The 25,164-nt window shown below is 38.4% G+C and overlaps 1 protein-coding gene across 1 annotated transcript in view; it reads right to left on the bottom strand.

Moving 5' to 3' along the window:
• kcnh8 (potassium voltage-gated channel, subfamily H (eag-related), member 8) overlaps window positions 1–25,164 on the bottom strand; it is a gene marked incomplete at its 3' end in the record, with an annotated part of 119,382 nt that overhangs the window by 27,728 nt on the left and 66,490 nt on the right. The window contains exons 4-9 of the mRNA XM_084424257.1: window positions 15,254–15,384; window positions 14,922–15,156; window positions 13,164–13,321; window positions 6,815–7,019; window positions 2,814–3,029; window positions 742–941 (exon numbers count right to left, since the gene is read on the bottom strand). Of these exons, the coding sequence (XP_084280383.1) occupies window positions 742–941; window positions 2,814–3,029; window positions 6,815–7,019; window positions 13,164–13,321; window positions 14,922–15,156; window positions 15,254–15,384 (1,145 nt within the window). The remainder of the gene's footprint in view (window positions 1–741; window positions 942–2,813; window positions 3,030–6,814; window positions 7,020–13,163; window positions 13,322–14,921; window positions 15,157–15,253; window positions 15,385–25,164) is intronic.

Genomic DNA, 25,164 nt, shown 5'->3' with positions numbered 1-25,164 from the left:
GTTCATTCCCTAGTTTAGCGACGTGCTTCTGTGGAGGGAAAAGCGTGCTTTGCGCGGGTGCAAAATAGGAATGAAACATGCGTCGGTGTACAAAGTCAATTGCGCTGGGTGCAAGATAGGGCCCAAAGACTCTAACAATAAAATTATCATTATGAACAACAATAATTTATATATTTAAATTTATAATATTTAAGAAGAGCTGTTTTAATATTAATAAAAACATTAATAATACTATTCAACAACAACAAAAATATTATTATTGTCATCATCATCATCATCATCTTTACTTCAGGCTAACTGTTAAGCTACACATTTCTATCTAGATAATGAATATCTGTTATTTTAAAAGTTTATCTAAACAATAAATTAAACCAAAGATGCCATTTATGTTAAAGACCAGATAACCAATTAACGTGTGAATATTGGTTAAAAAAAAACTGTTAGGTCTATCAGATAATTTATAATTTTTTTATTTCTGTTATTTATTAGCAGGCAGAAAGTGATTTCATGATGTGAAAACAATAGATTAATAATAAAAAGTTAATAAAACCCTGAAGAGGAGACTTTAAAAGTTTAATGTTCTGTAACAGTGTTACACTGGATGAAACACCGGAGTGCAGTAGGGAAGCACATTGTATTCTTGTAAAGTTGGCTCATCTTGCACAGTCCAGCTGCAAGGAATTCCGCATCGTCAAATGATTCAGTTGTGCTGTGTAATACTCTCTGAAGCGTGGGGTTTACCTCGTTGGAGTCGATGCCGTTGTTGACAGACCAGGTGGTCTGGAAGTACTCCAGCATTCGCTGTTTGAGACTCTGGGGAAGGTGGTGCACACGGATGAAGTCCTTCAGGTCTTTAGTGCGCGTGTGGTAAGAGGACCAGCGTGAGTACATGCGTTGGATTATGGCCGTCACGTTACCGAAGACCAGAGCATGCATCAATGCTGCCAAAAACACAATGACACACATATGCATGAATGTACACAAAACTTGAATGTAGGGCTGTCACGATTCCTAGGTTAAATTAGAGTAACCTTTTTTTTTTTATAAAATCCTCGATTGCAATTTGTTGAGTAATACCAAGTAAATTTCAAGTAAATACCGGAATTGGCACGTTCCACGGACAAGAATCCACGGACAAGAATCCATGAACCACATTATTAGATAAAAAACATAATTAAATAATTTGGTGTATCATTGACATAACAGCTTTTCACTCATTGATAAGAGTATAAGATTGAGATGCTAAACACAGAGCGTGGTTTGATGCTGTGTGCAGCTGAAATCAACTGCACACATTAAGCATAGAAAAAGAAAACATTGCCCTTGTAAATAAATGAACGCGTCATTAAAGTATGTAGCTAAACATGGTAACTCCGTTGAAAGCGCGAATGCTTGTTTCACTTTAACCTTTTCTTATATATGTAGCATAGACAGCATATCCTCACAGCAATTAAAAACAACAGACCGCTTGCTGCGGCATAAACACAATTGCGTAAACGCTGCAGCTTATATGCTTAGTAAATCACTCCACAAGACTATTAACATAACGCTTAGATTAAACTGTTATGATCGCTCATTTAGAAATTAACTAGCAAACCACGCAATATAAACAAAGATATGGAGTAAAAGAGTGTTCACTTATCTTAGATGTTGATTTCAGATGCTTTCTGAGAGCGCAGTGCAGATTATGAACAGCAACACTACCAGTATTTGAATATTGAGCCGCAGCTCATTGGCCGCTGATGCAAAAGCAACCAATCAGCTAAGCTATGTAGATAATAAAGCGATAAAGCTACCAAATAAGTTAAGGACTTATCAGCCTGCGCCATCAAGAGTTTCATGCCAGAAGTTGGTATATGTATTTTAAGTCATTTTAAAGGCTTAGGTCTTTGCTTAGGTCTATTTTTATTACCACCAAAAATATCAGATTAATCGTCAAAATAATCGACCGATTACTTGATTACCAAAATAATCGTTAGTGACAGCCCTACATGACCTAAGAAGTCATGGTGTTAAATTCAACATGGCTTTTTTTTTATCATGCAGCTTGCAAACAATAACTAATGTCCATTGTCCATGATAAATAAAATAAAATAAATCAAGCTTGATTTAAAAATAAATGAAGGTTTATAAAATTTATAAAATAATTTTTGTTATTGAATTCTGTAGATGACAAAGTGATCAGCATGGATCCTTTCCATTTCTGTAAAAATCCAACCTATTTATTTATTTATTTCATAGGCTCTTGTCTCTCTAAGATCTCTGGTAATACACAGGTGGTGACTGAATGTGTACATACATGTTGTGGTGTGTAATTGGGTATTATTGTATTGTTTGGGAAGGGAACAGAACTGCCCGATGGCAAATGGTGACATTTCACAAAATAAAGGCCATGAATTTTGAATGCGAACAGCTGGCGTGACCTCATATCATCCTATTTAATGACAGACGAACATACAGTGTGTAAATGCATGCGGTTATGCAGACACTGATGTTGTTGTTGTTTGTTGTGTAATTGTATGTTTTTAATTGACATTTTTATTTACTTTTTGTAAATATACACTTTTATACAAATCTTTTTATATACACTTTATTTTATATACACTTTAATACCTAATATCTACAACCTTTTTCAATATTTCTCTATTGTCTTGCACAAACATTTATTCAAACTCATTTTTAGTTTCTAAATAAGCAGCAGACATACAGCCTCCACTTTTTGGATCCTAATGATAATCCAAATTTGTTCTACCTCCAAATATATTTAAAAATATCTCCTAAACTTCAACCTTTCTGCAAAGACACACACACACCTCCGATAAGCATGGTGCAGATGGAGAAGATCTTCTCTGCGTCTGTGTTGGCAGAGACGTTTCCAAAGCCCACGCTGGTCAGGCTGCTGAGGGTGAAGTACAGCGCTGCAATGTAGATGCTCCGCAAAGACGGTCCACTGCTCAGCGTTTTGTTGACCGCTCCCATGTCCTCCTCGTATGGAGACTCCAACCGCTTCCCGAGCTCATGGAGCCAACCTGAAGAGAGCGAGACAAAGAAGAAAGCGTTAGATATAATTAAAAAACTCACACTAAAATGTGTTTGTGTATCAGTTTCATATGTGTCCATGTGGTGGAAAAGTAGCTCACACTGCAATGACACATAAGCTAAAGGAAATGGTTTATCTAAATAAAGAAATTTCTGTCATTATTTACCCATATGACTTTCTTTCTTGTGGGGAACACAAAAATAGCTATTTTGTTTTGTATACAACGAATAGCATTCCCGTTTCAGGGTAAAAAAACTAAAACAAAGAGGGATCATAAAAGAACCATTAAAGTAGTCCATATAATGTGTGTGGTATTTTCTAAGACATATGATAGCTTTGTATAAGGAACAGATTGAAATTTAAGTACAAAAAAAATATATATATTGAATTTTTTTTTATAAATACAACCTCTTTCTGCAAATTTCATTGGCAGCAATGCCAGGTTTTGGGGCAATCCTTAATTCTTAATTAAATTTTTGTAACGTTAAATGTAACATTTTACATACACTACCATTCTAAAGTGTTTAGGGTCAGTGTGATTTTTTTGTTGTTGAAATAATTAATACTTTTATAAAGCAAGGATGAGTTCAATTGATCAGAAACGAAACTTAAGACATTTATAATGTTACAAAAGACTTGTATTTCAAATAAATGCTGTTCTTTTCAAATGTACAGAAACATATTAAGCAGCACAACTGTTTTCAACATTGTGTCATGATCTGTGTTCTTTGTATGTTTGGTTGGGTTTTTACTAGTTTAGTTAAGTTTCCAGTGTTTTCAGTTAATTTCCTTGGTTACACAATGTTTGATTATCGTTTAAACCTGTGACTCATTTTGTTGATTGGTTTGTCTGTGTATTTAAGCTCTGTGTTTCTTTCTGTACCTGGTCAGTTCCCGTAGTGTTTAACCCGGTTATTCAGTTCTGTTTTTATGAGTGTTTCATTTTGAGTTCTTTGTTAATAAAATACTATACTGCTGCACTTAGATTCTTTACCTCAGGGGTTTTTAAACTGTGGGTCGCAGAGGGGGAAAAGGTAGGTTGTGCAAAGTCACTTGACAGCAGCGAAATTTACGTTTCAGTGAATGACACACACACATACAGTTTAGTATAGGGCTACACGATATACCAATATTAAACAGAAATCGCGATGTTGCTAGTGTGATTTTCGAATGGCAAAGGTTGCGATTTAACTATATACACGCTTCAAGAAAAGTGCAAAATAGTGTTTTCAGGGTCTCAGAGTGACTTCGTTCATTAATAAGCTCATTAATTGTCCACAAAACTGCATTAACACATGTACAGTTGTACACTGTAGTGTTTCCAGACTTTTGACAGGTACTGTACAATGTAAACACCATGAATAACATTCATTCTACGACATAGTATTTCAATCTGATACATGGTACTATCACATTTGTACATTTTTGTAAGGCAGACTTATGTACATGAACTGGTTACATGAAAAGCAGAAGGAACATCTTGTGACCCCCAAACAGTTCTCCACTAACAGTAGTTGTTTGGAATTCACACCAAGTCAATTCATCAAACAGAGTTTGCCTTCTTTATGAAACAATCCTTGTGTTTGCTGATAAGGAGTGACCCATCAGTTCTCACATACCACACTATCTAAATCCGGGTACCAGAGAGGAGATTCCAGCCCAGCGTTGCTATAGTAACAGCCCATCAGAGCAGGCCGGGGGTCAGTGGTTGGATGCCGAGGGGAAGCTGCAACTTTCCATCAATACTGATAGGGGACCAGGCGGTGAACTCTGGTACTTCTACAGCGATCCGTCATTATAGACCATAGAGAAGCACACTGGGCCTAATTACAGCCCCTCCTGCAGTCAAGATGGAGAGAGGCCCGCGGCACGACGTCTGGGTGACTGGTTTGTTTGCCGTTCGCTCACTCTTTCACTCACTTGGCTGCTTGCTGTCCCTGATGCATTCTTCCTATCTTCCTCCTCCACTATAACTGTCCATAACACCAGCTAACAGTGTCAGGCTTATCGCACTTCTTCTGTAACTATAAATTCTGCTTTCCATTCTCATTTGATGTCTTTATCGCTCTCTCTCTGTCTTGCTCCGAACGCATCAGATTAAATCCATTCATATTATGTCCATATTGCAGCTTTAACAAATCCATTACAAACTGAAATGAAACTGGAGAGCCAGACTGCGTTGAATCAATTAACACACTGTTGCATGATTGCTTCGGTTCAATAATTAAAAACTTAAAGGGATAGTTAATCTCAAAATGAAAAGTCTGTCATCATTTACTCACCCTCATGTTTAAAACTTATTTGAAATCTTTCTTATGTTTAAAGCAAAAGATGTTTTTAAAAATGTTTCAGTGTTTTTTGTCCATATAATGAAAGTCAGTGGAGAATAATGTTGTTTTGGACCCTACTGACTTTTATTGTATGGACAAAAACACGTATCGCTTCATTTGGACATTTCGCGGTAGTTCATAAATGTTTGGTGAGTGGTGCTAAAAGGTTAATGCTCTGTTGCATTTGAAAATAACATACCAACTTGACTAAACACTACACTGAACCTAACTAAAGCAAAAGCAAACATGAGATAAAAAGGCATCCACTGAAGCAACCATGCCATTTTAGCTTGCTTCTACAAGTATATTTTAACTCTTTATTTAGTGCCATGACTAGTGTTTAATGGGACTTGTACCCGAACACTCTTCCTGCAAGTGCATGGCTGTAACATGTGAGCTACTGAGCAAGTTTACTACTTCAGAAAAGCCATACATATGGAGCTGATAATGTGATGCAGGTCTTACGGTATATATTGTGACCAAAATATAAAATGTCTATTGTTAGAGATTTTACTATATAGTTTTTTTTGCGGTGTGAAATATATCCACGTAGCACTGTACCACTTAAAGACATATACACATATACAGGTAAGAGTGATAAAGAAACATGCATGAATGAATGAGAAAATAGAGAGTGGGACATGCTTGATGTTGAGTGCAATAAGCTGTGAAAAAGAACCCCATGTGGTTGGTGCTCGCGCTGACTGACACACACCCAAAATGCACACACAGGAAGCACCCCTCTCAGACAGCATGCGATCGTGAATCCAGTTCTCTTTTCTGTCTTATTGCGCTTGAATGGTCAGATATACGCACAATAATGTCAAAAAGTCTGTCGTGTGGAGTATTCACGTAAAAATAGTTGGCTGTGTCTTAAATTAACGTAAACAGCTGGGTGAAAACCAGATGTGTATTTTCACCACAGCGGGTCTTTAAGTTTATTTAATTTGTGTCTTTGCTCTATTGTATTTGTCCTACTGTATGTAATTTGCTTCTTTGTTCTTATTTTTAATAACAAAAATAAAATAAAAGTAGCTATATCGAGATATATTTAGTTATCGGTAAACAAACATTTCTCATACTGTGAAATAAGATTTTGGTCATATCGCCCACCCCTAGAAGCAAATGTCAAAAAGTACTAGATTACAAATCATGCACTATGGTAAAATTGTTTTGAGGTCATTATCATTGTGTTGTGCACGGAACCACAGGAAAATAAGTCTTTATTAATCTGCCCCTGTAATCATTATTTGTGTGGAAAGGAATAAAAGTTGTTGGTGTTTTACAGCCGTGAATCGTATGTATAGGTAATTTTTGGTGTTTTGCTAAAATTTAGGTACTGTAGAGGCATGTTTTCCAGTGAGCCTAGGTTGGTTTTCTCTCACATATATACACTTTCATTCTGTCTGTGAGTTAGTGAGTAAATTTTGTGTGCCAATCTCACCTATATCCCAGGTGTCCGCGTTGCTCTCCACCTCCTTCTTGCCGATGATGTACCAGATGCAGGCCATCCAGTGGGCCAGCAGTGCAAACATGGACATGAGCAGGGTCAGCACCACCGTACTGTGCTGGGAGTAACGGTCCATTTTCTGCAGCAGGCGCAGGAGTCTCAGCAGGCGCACGGTCTTTAACAGATGAACCACTGACACCTGGCAGAGGGGAAAGGGGAACTCACATTAACTGTCGAGGGTTTGCTCTGCATGCAAGTGCATTTGAGGGCTGAGAAGGGCAGGTGCCTGTCTTGTTAAATGATAGATATAGTGTGGTGCATCCAAAATCAGTTAAAACCTAATTAAACAAGTAGACGGGGTAGAAGCCCTTAGATTTCATCAATAAATCTTTATAAGTACTGTGGTGGTACTATGGTATAGTAAAACTATAGTATAACCACAGTAAAAAAGCATGTTCATACAATGTTGCTTTTTAGAAAGTAAATACAGAGGGGAAACATACAATAACTGCATGTTCTCAGGTGAATAGAAATAATGACACCCACTAATAAACAAGACAATAAATCACAAGAAATAGACTGCAGTTGTGAGATATGAAGAGCATAAACATACAAAAACATTGAGAACAAAACAGTCTGCCTAAGTATATGTTTTTCAGGATGACAATCATTATCTTTCTGTTCTCTGGAGCTCTGACTGTGCTCTCCGTCACTGTCATACTGTCAGAAAACAGACAAATGTATCATTAATGTTAAAAATGGCATAAAACAGTTACCTTCCACTTAACGCTTTTAAAGAAGTCGCTTATGCTCATCAAGGCTGCAATTATTTGATCAAAAATATAGTAAAAGCAGTAATATTATTATGAAATACAATTACAGTATAACTATAACTTTTCTATATCAATATATTTTAAAATGTAATTTGTTCCTGTGATGGAACAGCTGAATTTTCAGCAGCCATCACTCTGCCATCAGTCTTCAGTGTCACATGATCCTTCAGAATTCAAAAATATTTCTTATTATTATCAATGTCGAAAACTCTTGTGCTCTTGCGCTACTTAATATTTTTGTGGAAACTGTGATACATTTTCAGGATTCTTCGAGTAGTAAGTTCCTTTCTAAATAATATTTTCTTTTTAAATGTTGACCAAACTTTTGACTGGTATGCTTTTCATTTTATGTCATCTACTTTAAGAGCACTAGCTAAATTCATCAGGAATCCTCTGATAGTTTCAAATTCGAAAAACAACAGTCTGACCGCAGATGATGTAAGTGATGCGAGCAAATCAAATGCACACAAACTGTCAACTAAAGGAAACATCTATCAAAACTTGCAACGTTTTTATAGTGTTTACAATTACATCAGTGCAAAATTTACCATCAGATGGTTATCTAAGAGTTTATCTCTTAGAACTCAACACTAAAATGAAAATATTGGGAATAACAAAATAACAACATCTTCAGTCTTCACATTTTTGTGATAAAGATCTTGCATAAAGATGACGTAAAATATATAAATATATCTATATAAAATATGATCAACTGTACAGTATGTCACAAATATGCAAGAAAAACATTCCATTTCCATTTGGATGAATAAAACATTTTTTTCATGTTCAAGTTTCATGGTCAGTAAAAATCACAAGCTGTATTTTTCTGTGTCCCTGTTACACAGATTAATTTACTAATATTAATGACTACAACAATAAGAACTATGACATGTAAGTACAAGTAACATGCAATATAAGAAGTACTTTTAAGTACATGTAGTTCATCAGAATTTCTCAATGTACAATTTACACAGTAAAAATAAATAGTGTTACTGAAATATTTATGCTAAAACTTACTGTTAGACCCTGCAGACATGTTATTCTATATATTCAGCATGTATTTTTATGTTTTATGTATTAATACTGTTTATGTATTAAATAGTGCTGCACGATTAATCATATCGCAATCGCGATGTCAAACCTACGCGATTATATGACGCAAAATGCTGTGATTTTATATTAAATAAACAAATTAGCGCTGTTAACGCAATTAGCGCAGCATCTGTTAATTTTTGACATTCTTTGGCTAGTGTTACATGATCCCGCTCTTATTCATGCAAATGCTTTTAAACCATTCACGCGCGATAAGACAAAAATGAACGCGCTGCCTGTTAATGTCCTGACTGTGACACACAGAAAGACTCACAAAACACCATGCCAGAATACAGTTCTCTTTCGAGCTTGAATGAACAACACACACAATTATGCCAAAATGTCTTTTTGTCGAGTATCTTCATAACATAAGAGTATAGTCTTATGATGAACGTGAAGAGTTGTGACTCGTGAGAGAATGAGGCGCGTGTGAGATCCGCGTCTCTGACAGCAGCGACTGGTCTTAAAGGGACAGTACACAGTAGCCACTAATTATATCTGTCATTAAAGTTAATCAACACTCACTGCTCTTGACTAAATAACTTTTTTCTTTAGGCAGATTATCACTAATCTGTGTGTGCATTTATTTTCCTTGAGAACCAAGCAAGTTGACTCATGAAACCATTTGTTTATTATATCGCATATCGCAATCGCAATATTGACCTCAATTATCGCAATATGACATTTTCCCCAAATCGTGCAGCCCTAGTATTAAAGGAGGTTTAAAATGAATGAGCATGTGAGAGTGTTTTAAATAGCCCATATATATTCTATAACTATATATATATTCAGTGTGACTGTGACTACATAAAAATAACACTCTGTATTAACCTGATCACAAACTTTCACACATGCACACTACCAGGTCAGTAACAGACGCGTACACACTGCTATTAGACCAGTTTGTCTAGAGCTTCAGGCAGTAACTAGCCAGCAATATTCATCACAGCCTCTCTTATTAAAATCAGACAATCCCTATGAGAAACAACCCTTTCTCGTCCCTGCAGCATTAAATAATAATCCACGTTGTAATGGCCACAATCTCTCATTTGACAATTAAATATTAATAAACATCAAGAGATCATGGTCTCAGAAGCAAAACCAATGAACATTTATGTCATTAGAGAAACAAAAAGGCTGAACTTAACAGTTGGTTAAAAATTAGATAAGGAGGGTGAAAATGGAGGTAAGGCCACGGTAGGGGTTCATATACTGAGCTTTATGTGGTAATGTGTCTATGTGAATTAATAACTAAATCACTCGTACTGTTAACAATGTGTAGGTGGGTTAAGAGGGAAGGGAAGTAATTGGGAAAGAAATGGGAGTGATAGAGAGCAAAAAGAAAGGAATGGAAAGGGTAGGAAAACAAAAACAAAACGGGAAAAGAACAGGAAAAGAAAAAGGAAAGAGGAGGAAAAGCGAGAAAAAAAAGGAAAAAAAAGGAAAATGACTAGGAAAAGAAAAGAAAAGGTAAAGGAAAAAGAAAAGAAGAATAAATGAAAATGAATAGGAAAGAAAAGGAAAGGAAAAGGAAATGAATGGAAATTGACTAGGAAAAGAAAGAGAGAGGAAATGAGAAGAAATGGTAAAGGAAAAGAAGATTTTTTTTTTTATAAAGGAATAGGAAAGAAGAGTAAACGAAAAGGAAAAGGAAAAGGAAAGAGTGAAGGAAAGGGAATGGAAATGGGCCAGGAAAGGAAAAAGGAGGCATGGAGATGAAAAGGAAACAGACTGGAAAATGGCCAGGATAGAAAAGGAATGAAGAACAAAGGAGATGAAAGGAAAAGGAACAGAATGGGAATTGGCCAGGATAGGAAAATGAAAGGAAAACAGTAGAAAGGAAAAGGAAAGAAATTGGCCAGGATTTAGGAAAAGAAAAGAAGAGGATAGGAGTGGAAAGAAAAAGGAAAATAATGAAAATTGGCCAGGATAGGAAAAGGAAATGAAAAGAAGAGGAAAGTATAGGAAACAAATGAAAATTGGCCAAGACGGGGAAAGGGAAACCAAAATAACAGAAAATGTCCAGGACAGGAAAATGAAATCAAATAGGAAAATGAAATCAAAACCAGAGAGGAAAACAGAGGTCAGTGGAAAAAAAGAAATATCATTCTTCACTTCTGATGTCTTTTTGTGGGTTCATGTCTGTGTGCATGTTTGTTGCATCTGTGTGTGTGTGTGTGTGTGTGTGTGTGTGTGTGTGTAGTGCAGCTGAAGGGCAGATGTGAAGGGATGCCAGAGGAGCAGAGGTGCAATCTGTAATTGGAGCAGATTTAAGGGAACATCTCGGAGACAACAAGGTCTGTATTACAGTGGCACTTAGGAGTCCACTGCATTTCACTTTCCTCTTAATAAGCCTCAGTGGATTTCAAGCACTCTTTCGTTGTGTTTCGCCGTACAGAGGGTGCATGTGTCATCACTGTAAGTGTGTGTGTCCAAGTGGCACTGATCGATTCTGCCAGTCTGGATTGGCCAGAAAAGCTGACTGTCTTTTTCTGTGAATTAAAACCAGGAGCCTGTGACCCTTGATTTTGTATTGGAGTCATCAGAGGCAGTGTTAACCAATTTCAGAGCCTGTAATACATCTTGTACCTGAACCCATATTCTCTCATTAAAAGATCTACATCCATGATGTCATCAAAAGGACTTCACGGTCCATCCACTCAGGGTGACCCTGACTGCCGCTGCTCAATATTTTGTTTTACACTTAAGGAAGAGCAAAACAAATCATTGCGCTCAATACAGTGCCGGAGGGGCTAAAAAAAGAATATCTGGAAGTCCAAAAGTCATGACTGTTCAAGCAAGACCAGTCCAGATGGAATCTAGCATCTTTTGCTTTTAATTGGAGGAAGCTCTTCTACAGTAAATGGATTTCACCACGGTGAAATGCATTGAGAGTGCTTAATTCTTATACATTTACATATTTGGCAAACACGTTCATCTAAAGCGAGTTTACATTAGGAAATGTAAGGCATACGTTTTATCAGTTCACGCTTTCTTGGAAATCTCGACTTACTGCTTGAGCTACAGGAATGCTTATCCTAGAAGGTACAAGACGTTTTCAAAGCATTGCATTTTGGCAGAAGTCAGCCCATTTTCAGCTCGGGACTTTAATGCCCAAGACCACACATCAGATAATTTTTTGAAAAAAAAAAAAAAAATGAAAAAAAAATTTGTGAGGGGGGGTTGGTGTGGGGGCAAATGTAACTGCTATTTTATGTACTTCGATACCTCAGCAAAAACTACTAGCCCAACTAATAAAGTTCAAATATTATTAAAACCAAGTAAACAGTCAGTAATAAAATAAGAACAAATACACAATTCCAAGCATAGATGAATACTATATAACAAAGTTACAAAGTCTAACAGTAGTATTCAGGTACAGAAATGTAATAATTAGGCCTAAATGTAAAATAACACTATTGTGTTCACTGTAGAAATTAAATATAGATTAATCTTTGTTAAAGCTGTATTTTGTTGTTTTATTAACATTAATGGCACAGACAGCAGCAGGAATATTAGGCTGCTGTCACTTTAAGACTAAATACACGGACCGAATATACTGACAGGCATCCAGTTTCTTTCTCTGCTGTTTACATTCACTTAAGACATAACCGACAGAATACTTGCAGAGACGGGTATTTTGATGTGTATGTGTCTGTTCAAGCGCAAAGAAATGCGAATCACATGCGTGCTGAACCGTGGGGCCTGGTCCGTACGGATCGCAGATCAACTGCGATCCAGTGCACCCCTACTCTTGTAAGGTTTATGTTTTCATTTTCTTGTTTTCTGTGTGCCGTTGTTACCTATGTTCCCCTGTTTAATTTTTTGTCATGGTTGCTCGCTAGTTGATCGATTAGTCCTCACATGTGCTTGTTGTTTCTTTCTTAATTACTGTGTATATATAGCCCTCATTTGGAAATGTTTTTTGTCTGTTCTTATCTCTAGTGTTGCTTCAGTGTATAGTTATTTTACCATCCCCTGCGTTCTCCTGTTCTCCTGCATGTTTGTTATTTTGTTTGAAGAGTTAATAAAAGTGTCTGCTGCAATTAGATCCTGCCTAAACTACTCTCTTGCTGCAACCACCACCGTGACAACTCTAGAATGCTGGTATATTGCGCTTATTTATATTGTTTAATTCATCAAAATGTTTATAAAAACGTAGTTGTGCTAGCTGGGTCAAAGCATTATCGAATTAGCCATATTTAATAACGATAATATAAAAAAAAACACGCAAGTGACAATTCTGCAGTTTTATACTGCCACATATTCTCTGTATGCCTGCTTTTCCCCCCCAAATCATGTAAAATTTGTAAATTCAAAATGCATTTGAAAACTGTGCAAAAATCTTCCCACAGATTTTTCCCTCGATAGATTCATTATAGTTTTTGTAATATATGCATAATATATGCATTACTCACCACGCTGACTTTGAAAGCGTAAAGGAGATCAAAGGGCAGAGCAGCAACCAGGTCGATGATAAACCAGGTGGTCATGTAATGGATGCAGATCTGCCGTGCATCGAAGATCACCTGCCCCGACTTACTCACGTACGTGGTGCGGAAACTGAACACGATGTCTAAAGCGACAGACAGAATCAGCGTCTTCAAAAAATACACCATCAGCATAATATCAATGAACGACAGTGTGTCCATTGAAGCATTTATAACAGCAAAAATGCTTTTCTGACAGCTATATATCAAGTGGAGAGTCCATCACAGACTAACAACAGAAAAATGAAAAATTCATGTGCTGTCAACAAATCTGAACACAAAGCGTTTTAAATAGAGGCCTTATCAGAGTCACAAAGGCAAAATACATTTCAGGAAGCAGTGTTAATAGGACAAGACAAATAAAAAATGCATGTAGGCCTATAATATTATTGTTTTAAACTCAAATCAATAACATAACATATGGAATCAACATCCTTTACATCTTACGTTGTTCAAACAATCTTTGACCAAAAACATCCATTTACCTAACAAATGTGCAAGAAAAAGAACAAATAGCGTAATTTGAGAAAGCATGCGTGCTCCTTCTCCATCAATCATGGAGAGAAACTCAAATGGCAGATGTCTTTAAAAAAGCACATTTTTTGTTTCTGTAAAAACTGCCCTTTTAATTCCAATTAATTTCTTTCTGAATAGCAGAATACAGAATGATATGCTGCCCTGTGGCAATGCTGTACCTCAGAGGGTTAATGGAAGATGTCATAGAGCCTGATTTAAAGGGACAATGTGTAGTTTTTTAGGTATTTTATTATCTAAAATCAATATTTTTATTCTTAAATATGTCCTCAATGGTGTACAAATACCTCTGCCAGTGATCTGACTTATCCTCGTAAACGAAGAATTTATTATCTTTATATACATGGGACGGGTAGGTCCACGGAGGCTTCCATGTAGTTCCGCCATCTTGAAAAACTATAATAGCAGAGAGGGACAAAAAGTACTAGGCCAACGCGTTTCCACAACGCGCTTTCGTTCAGAGCCAGCGTCACGTGACTGAAACCAGCAGAAGCGGAGGAGCAGAGGAGTGAGAGGCAAGTTTAAAAGGCTGCACTGTACGGTTAGTCACAGGATAAGGAGTCCTCGTCGTCGAAAAAGTCCAAAGTAGACCGTAAAAACGAAACGTGACCGGAGATTACAAAAAACAAGGGTTAATGTCGGGATAGCTTTTTCCAGGTGGAAAGAGCTAATGCACGAGAAAGCTTTCAAAAAAGACGCTGAAGTTGCCTGCTTTCTTCTCGAGGTAAGTCAATGTTACGGTCTTAATTACAAGCTTTTTTTCATTGCTTGGTTGTGTACTTTATTATATAGACAGACAGTAGAACTCGATGAAGTGCTATTAAAAGACATCCTGTCATAGCTTTATGGTACGTAACGGCTACCGTAGATGCAACACGCATTTGAAAAAGCGAGGCGCTGGAGAGCACTATTCGTTTGAATGCAAAATACAATTTCACCACTAGATGGGAGAAATTCCTACACATTGTCCCTTTAAAGACACGATTATAATCATGTGTAAAGATAAAGATGTGATTGGGCAAAGATAATCTCATAAATCATAACCATGCTAGCAATGAAAAATATACCATGTATATTATTAATTGAGATATATATATATATATATATATAACTAAATATATTATGTCGAAGATCAAAATTGGATTCTCTTACCAATGATGAAGAGAATCTCGACGGCAATGTCAGTGACGGTGGTGCTACGTGTCAAGTCTTGATCACCAATAAAACAAACGTTGTACGGCACCGTCACGGCGACATAGAATGTAGCCAGTAGTATTAGCCAATCCCAGCCAGCTTTGAAGGTGCTGAAGTGGAGAAGAATGAACTTGGACTTCTTGGCATCAGCGACCTTATATTCAGGGAGAGCCGGTGGATCACCAAACACATTCTAGAAAGAGATAGAACAATTATGGTAGAGACACTGGTTCTGTTTTATCTTTTCATTCCTGTATTTTTCTATATCATCAGTATTTGAATGGTCTCACCTTGTTAAGTTTGATTTTACTCTTTTTCTGACGGTTGTGCAGGTGTCCTGAAATGTGGTACAGAACTGTGCTAGATCGCAGCCGAGTGGAGCCAAACGGAGAACCTCCCTTGACCTGCCCGCGGCGACACTCTGAGAAAAGGTTGGACTGTTGTTATGAAAGTCAAGGGCATTGGGGATACAATCCATCAAGAAATAAAAACATACTGCACAAAACAAATTCCACTAATACATAAAAACAAAGAACAAAATGCATCTTTCAAAAAAAATTCCTGTGGTACTGAGGTTGCTGTAATGTTGTTGTTTTTTTACTTTATAAAATAAAATAATAAATAAAATTAAAGCTGCAAGCAGCGATGAAAGGGCCCTCGCACCCGTGCCATCAACACTCGGTGGCTTTAGGAAGACAGAGCATGGTTGGGAAATGTACATTTAAGGAGGTATATATAGTAAGAGTATGTCAAAGTTAGTAACAAAATGTTTTGTATAATGGTGATAATAGCATGCTTCATGACTCAGCTAAGTGTTGCTAGCATGTTTAGTCTGTTTCTAGCATGCTTAGTACACAATAATTATGTGGTTAGTACCGCATTACTGTGTTAACCATGTCAGTTTCTGTTGCCAATAGGTGGCGTTATGACTATTGCTGAATATGAGCATGGATGTGTGTTCAGGACAGAACTCTTATCAAACGTGTGAAGTTTGGTGCAAATTGGAAATTGCCTTCTTGAGTAACAAAAAAGTCATGTTTCATTGAATTAGCATTCTTTAGCACTTAGCTAAGCATTGTTAGCATGTTTTAACATGTTTGTAGCATGTTTAGAACTCAATGGCATTTTTAACATGTTGCTAGAACGGCATCAACGTGTTAAACATGTCACTTCCTGTTGCCAGTAGGTGGCGCTATTACTAAAAATGAACATTCTCATGTAGATGTATTCAGGCCATGACTCTTATCAAAAGTGTGAAGTTTGGGGCAGATTGGACATTCCATGCCTGAGTTACAGCAAATTCCTATTTAATTGCAATAATAGCATGCTTTAGCACTTAGCTAAGAGTTTGCTAGCATGTTTTAGCATGTTTCTAGTATGTTGTTAGCATGTTTAACACTTGCTGGCACTTTTTTATATGTTATTAGGAGTCCATAACAGTGTTAAACATGTCACTTCCTGTTGCCAGCAGGTGGCGCTATGACTGTAACTGAATATAAGCATGGTCATGTGTTCAGGACAGAACGCTTATCAAAAGTGTGAAGTTTGGGGCAGATTGGACATTCCATGCCTGAGTTACAGCAAATTCATATTTAATTGCAGTAATATCATTCTTTAGCACTTAGCTAAGTGTTTGCTAGTATGTTTTAACATGTCTCTAGTATGTTGGTAGGATGTTTAGCACCTACTGGCATTTTTTTTATATGTTATTAGGAGTCAAGAACAGTGTTAAACGTCACTTCCTGTTGCCAGCAGGTGGCGCTATGACTATAACTAAATATGAGCATGGACATGTGTTCAAGAGATAACTCTTATCAAACGTGTGAAGTTTGGGGTAGATTGTACATTGCCTTCTTGAGTAACAACAAAGTCCTGTTTCATTGAATTAGCATGCTTTAGCACTTAGCTAAGTATTGCTAGCATGTTTTAATATGTTTCTAGCATGTTTAGAACTCAATGGCATTTTTAACATGTTGCTAGAACGGCATCAACGTGTTAAACATGTCACTTCCTGTTGCCAGTAGGTGGCGCTATTACTATAACTGAATTTGAGCATAGACATGTGTTCAGGCCATGATTCTTATCAAACGTGTGAAGTTTGGGGCAGATTGGACATTCCATGCCTGTGTTACAGCAAATTCCTATTTAATTGCAGCAATAGCATGCTTTAGCACTTAGCTAAGTGTTTGCTAACATGTTTTAGCATTTTTCTAGTATGTTGTTAGCATGTTTAGCACTTGCTGGCACTTTTTTTATGTTTTTATGTCCACAACAGTGTTTAACATGTCACTTCCTGTTGCCAGCAGGTGGCACTATGACTGTAACTGAATATGAGCATGGTCAAGTGTTCAGGACAGAACGTTTATTAAAAGTGTGAAGTTTGGCGCAGATTGGACATTGCCTTCTTGAGTAACAACAACATCCTGTTTCATTGAATTAGCATGCTTTAGCACTTAGCTAAGTATTGCTAGCATGTTTTAACATGTTTCTAGCATGTTTAGAAGTCAATGGCATTTTTAACATGTTGCTAGAATGGCATCAACGTGTTAAACATGACACTTCCTGTTACCAGTAGGTGGCGCTATTACTATAACTGAATGTTCTCATGTAGATGTGTTCAGGACAGAACGCTTATCAAAAGTGTGAAGTTTGGGGCAGATTGGACATTCCATGCCTGAGTTACAGTAAATTCTTATTTAATTGCAATAATAGCATGCTTTAGCACTTAGCTAAGAGTTTGCTAGCATGTTTTAGCATGCTTCTAGTATGTTGTTAGCATGTTTAGCACTTGCTGGCACTTTTTTATATGTTATTAGGAGTCCATAACAGTGTTAAACATGTCACTTCCTGTTGCCAGCAGGTGGCGCTATGACTGTAACTGAATATGAGCATGGTCATGTGTTCAGGACAGAACGCTTATCAAAAGTGTGAAGTTTGGGGCAGATTGGACATTCCATGCCTGAGTTACAGCAACTTCCTGTTTCATGGCGAAACATCGAAATTTGTTAGGCCGCCGTGGACCCGCCCTTTGACGAAAACTCAAGATCTTCGCAATTTAACGTCGCAAAGGCCTTAAGATTACACTCACCAAATTTGAAGATGATCAGATTAAAACTGTAGGAGGAGTTCGTTAAAGTACGAGGCCTGAAAATGGCAAAAACTGCACAAAAATCTGAGAGGAAGTTCAAAATGGCTGACTTCCTGTTGTGTTTAGGGCTATGCTCCAAGAGACTTTTTTGTAGGTATTAGGTCATTACACGTATGTACCGAATTTCGTGCACGTACGTGGAACGTTGCGGGAGGCGCACTCCGTTGAACTTTTATAGGTGGCGCTATCGAGCCGTTTTGCCCCGTCCAATTCTGAAACCTATATCAGATGTAAATTTTCGCCAGTTCTGACGCGTGTGCAAAGTTTCGTGAGTTTTCGAGCATGTTTAGGCCCTCAAAAATGCAATTCAATGCGGAGAAGAATAATAATAATAACTAGAATGTACATTTCCTGAAGAAAATGTGAAGTGGTGCTTGCAGTGGCAAAACTCGCCACTCGGTTGCTAGGGTGTTGTACATGATTGCATACGAGCCAACAACCATGCCTGTACGATGTTGTGGAGCTGAAATATGGCTTCTATATGTTGCAATATGGTTGCTAGGTAGCTTTAAACGGTTGCTACGGTGTGGTTACACAGGTACCATGATGATATTTACAGATTGGTTTCCGAACCGAAACAAACAAGCACACCCCCATGTCTATACGATGTGCTGGTGCTGAGATATAGCTCATTCATGTGTTTGTACGGTTGCTAGGGTACTCCAAATGGTTGCTAAGGTTTGTTTATACAGTTTATGGGGTAATATTTAAAGAGTATTTGCAGGTCTGGGTCAAATAATGCCCAACTCTGTGTTTTTACAATGTTTTGTTGCTGAGATATGGCTTGTAAATGTTGTTTAATGGTTGCTAGGGGCCTGTAACTGGTTTCTAGGGCGTGGCTAGGAAGTTGTTATGTCACTACTTATTGGCTGCTTGATAGGATGAATCAAAAGAGCCCAACCCCAAGGCTCTATGACCTTCTGAGCCAAAGATATGATTTTGCAAATTTTGTGCCTATGTTAAGTCTATGGGACATTTTTCGGCAAATTTTTCGCCCGCCAGACGAACATCGTACACCCGATCGCTTATAAAAGTCATAGCACACCTCTCCTCAATAAACCGGTCAATTTGACACCTCATTCAGGGGTCTGTGACAAACGGTGTGGGGCGAGTTACGCGCCGAAGTTTTGTCTAGGTGAATAGTAATCACAACACTAGAATGTACATTTCCTGAAGAAAATGTGAAGTGGTGCTTGCAGTGGCAAAATTCGGCACTCGGTTGCCAGGGTGTTGTACATGATCGCATACGAGCCAACAACCATGTCTGTACGCTGTTGTGGAGCTGAAATATGGCTTCTTTATGTTGCAATATGGTTGCTAGGTGGCTGTAAACGGTTGCTAGGGTGTGAATACAAAGTTACCATGGTGAAATTTACAGACTGTTTCCCAACCAAAACAAAAGAGCCAACCCCCATCTCTATATGATGTTCTGATGCAGAGACATGGGTCTTGATAAACGGTTGCTAGGGTCCTCTGTTTGGTTGCCAGGGAGTGACTTGGCAGATGCCAATGATGAAACTGCAAAGGCTTCTTGTCACTCTGAATGATATAAACCAACTCCCATGCCTCTATGACATTCAGAATGGAAGATATCCCTCCTTGGATTTTGGTTGCTAGGGTACTCTGTTTGGTTGCTAGAGAGTGGCTTGGCAGCTGCCAATGATGAAATTAAAAAGGCTTCTTGTCAGTATGAATGATAAAAACCAACTCCCATGCCTGTGTGACATTCAGAAAGGAAGATATCCCTCTTTGGAATTTGGTTGCTAGGGTACTCTGTTTGGTTGATATGGAGTTGCTTGGCAGCTGCCAATCATGAAACACCAAAGGCTTCTTGTCAATATGAATGACATAAACCAACTCCCATGCCTCTGTGACATTCAGAATGGAAGATACCCCTCTTTGGATTTTGGTTACTAGGGTACTCTGTTTGGTTGCTAGGGAATGTCTTGGCAGCTGCCAATCATGAAACTCAAAGGCTGCTTGTCAATATGAATGATATAAACCAACTCCCATGCCTCTGTGACATTCAGAATGGAAAATATCCCTGTTTGGATTTTGGTTGCTAGGGTACTCTGTTTGGTTGCTATGGAGTTGCTTGGCAGCTGCCAATGATGAAACTACAATGGCTTCTTTTCACTATGAATGAAATAAACAAACTCCCATGCCTCTGTGACATTCAGAATGGAAGATATCCCTCTTTGGATTTTGGTTGCTAGGGTACTCTATTTGGTTGCTAGGGAGTGGCTTGGCAGCTGCCAATCATGAAACACCAAAGGCTTCTTGTCAGTATGAATGACATAAACCAACTCCCATGCCTCTGTGACATTCAGAATGGAAGATATCCCTCTTTGAATTTTGGTTGCTAGGGTAATCTGTTTGGTTGCTATGGAGTTGCTTGACGGCTGCCACTGATGAAACTGCAAAGGCTTTTTGTTACTATGAATTATATAAACCAACTCCCATGCCTATGTGACATTCAGAATGGAAGATATCCCTCTTTGGATTTTGGTTGCTAAGGTACTCTAATTGGTTGCTAGGGAGTTGCTTGGCAGCTGCCAATCATGAAACTCCAAAGGCTTCTTGTCACTATGAATTATATAAACCAACCCCCATCTCTATACGATGCTCTGATACAGAGATATAGGTCTTGCTAAATAGTTGCTAGGGTACTCTGTTTGGTTGCTATGGAGTGGCTTGGCAGCTGCTTATGATGAAACTCCAAAGGCTGCTTTTTCAGTATGAATGATATAAACCAACTCCCATGCATCTGCAGCATTCAGAATGGAAGATATCCCTCTTTGGATTTTGGTTGCTAGGGTACTCTGTTTGGTTGCTAGGGAGTGGCATATCAGCTGCCAATCATGAAACTCCAAAGGCTTCTTGTCACTATGAATGATATAAACCAACTCCCATGCCTCTGTGACATTCAGAATGGAAGATATCCCTCTTTGGATTTTGGTTGCTAGGTCCTCGACAATGGTTGCTAGGGAGGGGCTTGGAAGTGTTGAGGTGATTCATGATTGGCTGTTTGCTGCCCCGAGTCAAATGACACCACCCCCATGTTTCTATGACAATTCAGTCCGGAGATATCTCTTTGAACTCTTTCAATGGAAGTCAATGGGACTTGTTGCTAAGGTGCTCTAAATGGTTGCTAGGGCGTGGCTTGATAGCTTCACCACAATCCTGAGAGACTGATTGGTCATCTGAGTAAAATGAGCCCTCCCCCTTGTCTCTATGACACTGTGATCCAGAGCTACGTTCAATACAAAGTCCCTATGCAATTTACCATAGTAGGAAAAGCATGTGTGTTTCACGGGACGTTCCTTCCCCATAGTAAGTCAATGGGGCAACTTTGGGCATCTCCTGCCCCCCAGGGGTGCAACTTTTACCCCATTGTGAGGTATGTTCTTACAGAGCCTGTCAGCCTCTTCAAATGTGGCAAATCACACGTTTCTGCGAAATCCTCGCTCAGAGCTATGTGTGGTCAAAGTTCGTTGCAATGTTAAGTCAATGGGACTTTTTTGGCCGCTTTTTCGCCCCTGGGGCGAACACCGCACCCCCGATCGCTTATAAAAGTCATAGCACACCTCTCCTTAATGAGCCGGTCGATTTGACACCTCACTCAGGTGTCTGTGACAAACGGTGCGGGGCGAGTTACGCGCCAAACTTTGGGCGGAATAATAATAATAAGAAGAAGAAGAATAATAAGTATGAGCAATAACAATAGTGATGCTTTTAAAAAAGCACCACTAATTAAAGCTGCAAGCAGCGATGAAAGGGCCCTCGCACCCGTGCCATCAACACTCGGTGGTTTTAGGAAGACAGAGCATGGTTGGGAAATGTACATTTAAGGAGGTATATATAGTAAGAGTATGTCAAAGTCAGTTACAAAATGTTTTGTATAATGGTGATAATAGCATGCTTCATGACTCAGCTAAGTGTTGCTAGCATGTTTAGTCTGTTTCTAGCATGCTCAGTACACAATAATTATGTGGTTAGTACTGCATTACTGTGTTAACCATGTCAGTTTCTGTTACCAGTAGGTGGCGTTATGACTATAACTGAATATGAGCATGGATGTGTGTTCAGGACAGAACTCTTATCAAACGTGTGAAGTTTGGTGCAAATTGGACATTGCCTTCTTGAGTAACAACAAAGTCATGTTTCATTGAATTAGCATTCTTTAGCACTTAGCTAAGCATTGTTAGCATGTTTTAACATGTTTCTAGCATGTTTAGAACTCAATGGCATTTTTAACATGTTGCTAGAACGGCATCAACGTGTTAAACATGTCACTTCCTGTTGCCAGTAGGTGGCGCTATTACTATAACTGAACATTCTCATGCAGATGTGTTCAGGCCATGACTCTTATCAAAAGTGTGAAGTTTGGGGCAGATTGGACATTCCATGCCTGAGTTACAGCAAATTCCTATTTAATTGCAATAATAGCATGCTTTAGCACTTAGCTAAGAGTTTGCTAGCATGTTTTAGCATGTTTCTAGTATGTTGTTAACATGTTTAACACTTGCTGGCACTTTTTTATATGTTATTAGGAGTCCATAACAGTGTTAAACATGTCACTTCCTGTTGCCAGCAGGTGGCGCTATGACTGTAACTGCATATAAGCATGGTCATGTGTTCAGGACAGAACGCTTATCAAAAGTGTGAAGTTTGACGCAGATTGGACATTCCATGCCTGAGTTACAGCAAATTCATATTTAATTGCAGTAATATCATTCTTTAGCACTTAGCTAAGTGTTTGCTAGTATGTTTTAACATGTCTCTAGTATGTTGGTAGGATGTTTAGCACCTACTGGCATTTTTTTATATGTTATTAGGAGTCAAGAACAGTGTTAAACGTCACTTCCTGTTGCCAGCAGGTGGCGCTATGACTATAACTAAATATGAGCATGGACATGTGTTCAAGAGATAACTCTTATCAAACGTGTGAAGTTTGGGGTAGATTGTACATTGCCTTCTTGAGTAACAACAAAGTCCTGTTTCATTGAATTAGCATGCTTTAACACTTAGCTAAGTATTGCTAGCATGTTTTAATATGTTTCTAGCATGTTTAGAACTCAATGGCATTTTTAACATGTTGCTAGAACGGCATCAACGTGTTAAACATGTCACTTCCTGTTGCCAGTAAGTGGCGCTATTACTATAACTGAATTTGAGCATAGACGTGTGTTCAGGCCATGATTCTTATCAAACGTGTGAAGTTTGGGGCAGATTGGACATTCCATGCCTGAGTTACAGCAAATTCCTATTTAATTGCAGTAATAGCATGCTTTAGCACTTAGCTGAGTGTTTGCTAGCATGTTTCTAGTATGTTGCTAACCTGTTTAGCACTTGCTGGCTCTTTTTTATATGTTATTAGGAGACCACAACAGTGTTAAACATGTCACTTCCTGTTGACAGCAGGTGGCGCTATTACTATAACTGAATATTCTCATGTAGATGTGTTCAGGCCATGACTCTTATCAAACGTGTGAAGTTTGGGGCAGATTGGACATTCCATGCCTGTGTTACAGCAAATTCCTATTTAATTGCAGCAATAGCATGCTTTAGCACTTAGCTAAGTGTTTGCTAGCATGTTTTAGCATGTTTCTACTATGTTGTTAGCATGTTTAGCACTTGCTGGCACTTTTTTATATGTTTTTATATGTCCACAACAGTGTTTAACATGTCACTTCCTGTTGCCAGCAGGTGGCACTATGACTGTAACTGAATATGAGCATGGTCATGTGTTCAGGACAGAACGTTTATTAAAAGTGTGAAGTTTGGCGCATATTGGACATTGCCTTCTTGAGTAACAACAACATCCTGTTTCATTGAATTAGCATGCTTTACCACTTAGCTAAGTATTGCTAGCATGTTTTAACATTAGCTAGCATGTTTTAACATGTTTCTAGCATGTTTAGACCTCAATGGCATTTTTAACATGTTGCTAGAATGGCATCAACGTGTTAAACATGACACTTCCTGTTGCCAGTAGGTGGCGCTATTACTATAACTGAATATTCTCATGTAGATGTGTTCAGGACAGAACGCTTATCAAAAGTGTGAAGTTTGGGGCAGATTGGACATTCCATGCCTGAGTTACAGCAAATTCCTATTTAATTGCAATAATAGCATGCTTTAGCACTTAGCTAAGAGTTTGCTAGCATGTTTTAGCATGCTTCTAGTATGTTGTTAGCATGTTTAGCACTTGCTGGCACTTTTTTATATGTTATTAGGAGTCCATAACAGTGTTAAACATGTCACTTCCTGTTGCCAGCAGGTGGCGCTATGACTGTAACTGAACATGAGCATGGTCATGTGTTCAGGACAGAACTCTTATCAAACGTGTGAAGTTTGGGGCAGATTGGACATTCCATGCCTGAGTTACAGCAACTTCCTGTTTCATGGCGAAACATCGAAATTTGTCAGGCCGCCGAGGACCCGCCCTTCGACGAAAACTCAAGATCTTCGCAATTTAACGTCGCAAAGGCCTTAAGATTACACTCACCAAATTTGAAGATGATCAGATTAAAACTGTAGGAGGAGTTCGTTAAAGTACGAGGCCTGAAAATGGCAAAAACTGCACAAAAATCTGAGAGGAAGTTCAAAATGGCTGACTTCCTGTTGTGTTTAGGGCTATGCTCCAAGAGACTTTTTTGTAGGTATTAGGTCATTACATGTATGTACCGAATTTCGTGCACGTACGTGTAACGTTGCGGGAGGCGCACTCCGTTGAACTTTTATAGGTGGCGCTATCGAGCCATTTTGCCCCGTCCAATTCTGAAACCTATATCAGATGTAAATTTTCGCCAGTTCTGACGCGTGTGCAAAGTTTTGTGAGTTTTCGAGCATGTTTAGGCCCTCAAAAATGCAATTAAATGCGGAGAAGAATAATAATAATAATAATAATAATAATAAATATAGCTGCGAGCAGCGATTGCGGGCCCAAGCCGGTGGCACCGCCACCCCGGTGCCTTTAGTTACCTAAAGGCACCGGGGATGGCGGTGCCACCGGCTTTGGCCCTCCATCGCTGCTCGCAGCTATATTTA

This window comes from Rutilus rutilus (genome assembly GCF_951802725.1).
Source record: "Rutilus rutilus genome assembly, chromosome: 11".
Classification (NCBI taxonomy): domain Eukaryota; kingdom Metazoa; phylum Chordata; class Actinopteri; order Cypriniformes; family Leuciscidae; genus Rutilus; species Rutilus rutilus.
The sequence above is the reverse complement of the archived record's forward strand: the minus strand, read 5'-3'. Positions and strand labels throughout refer to the sequence as shown.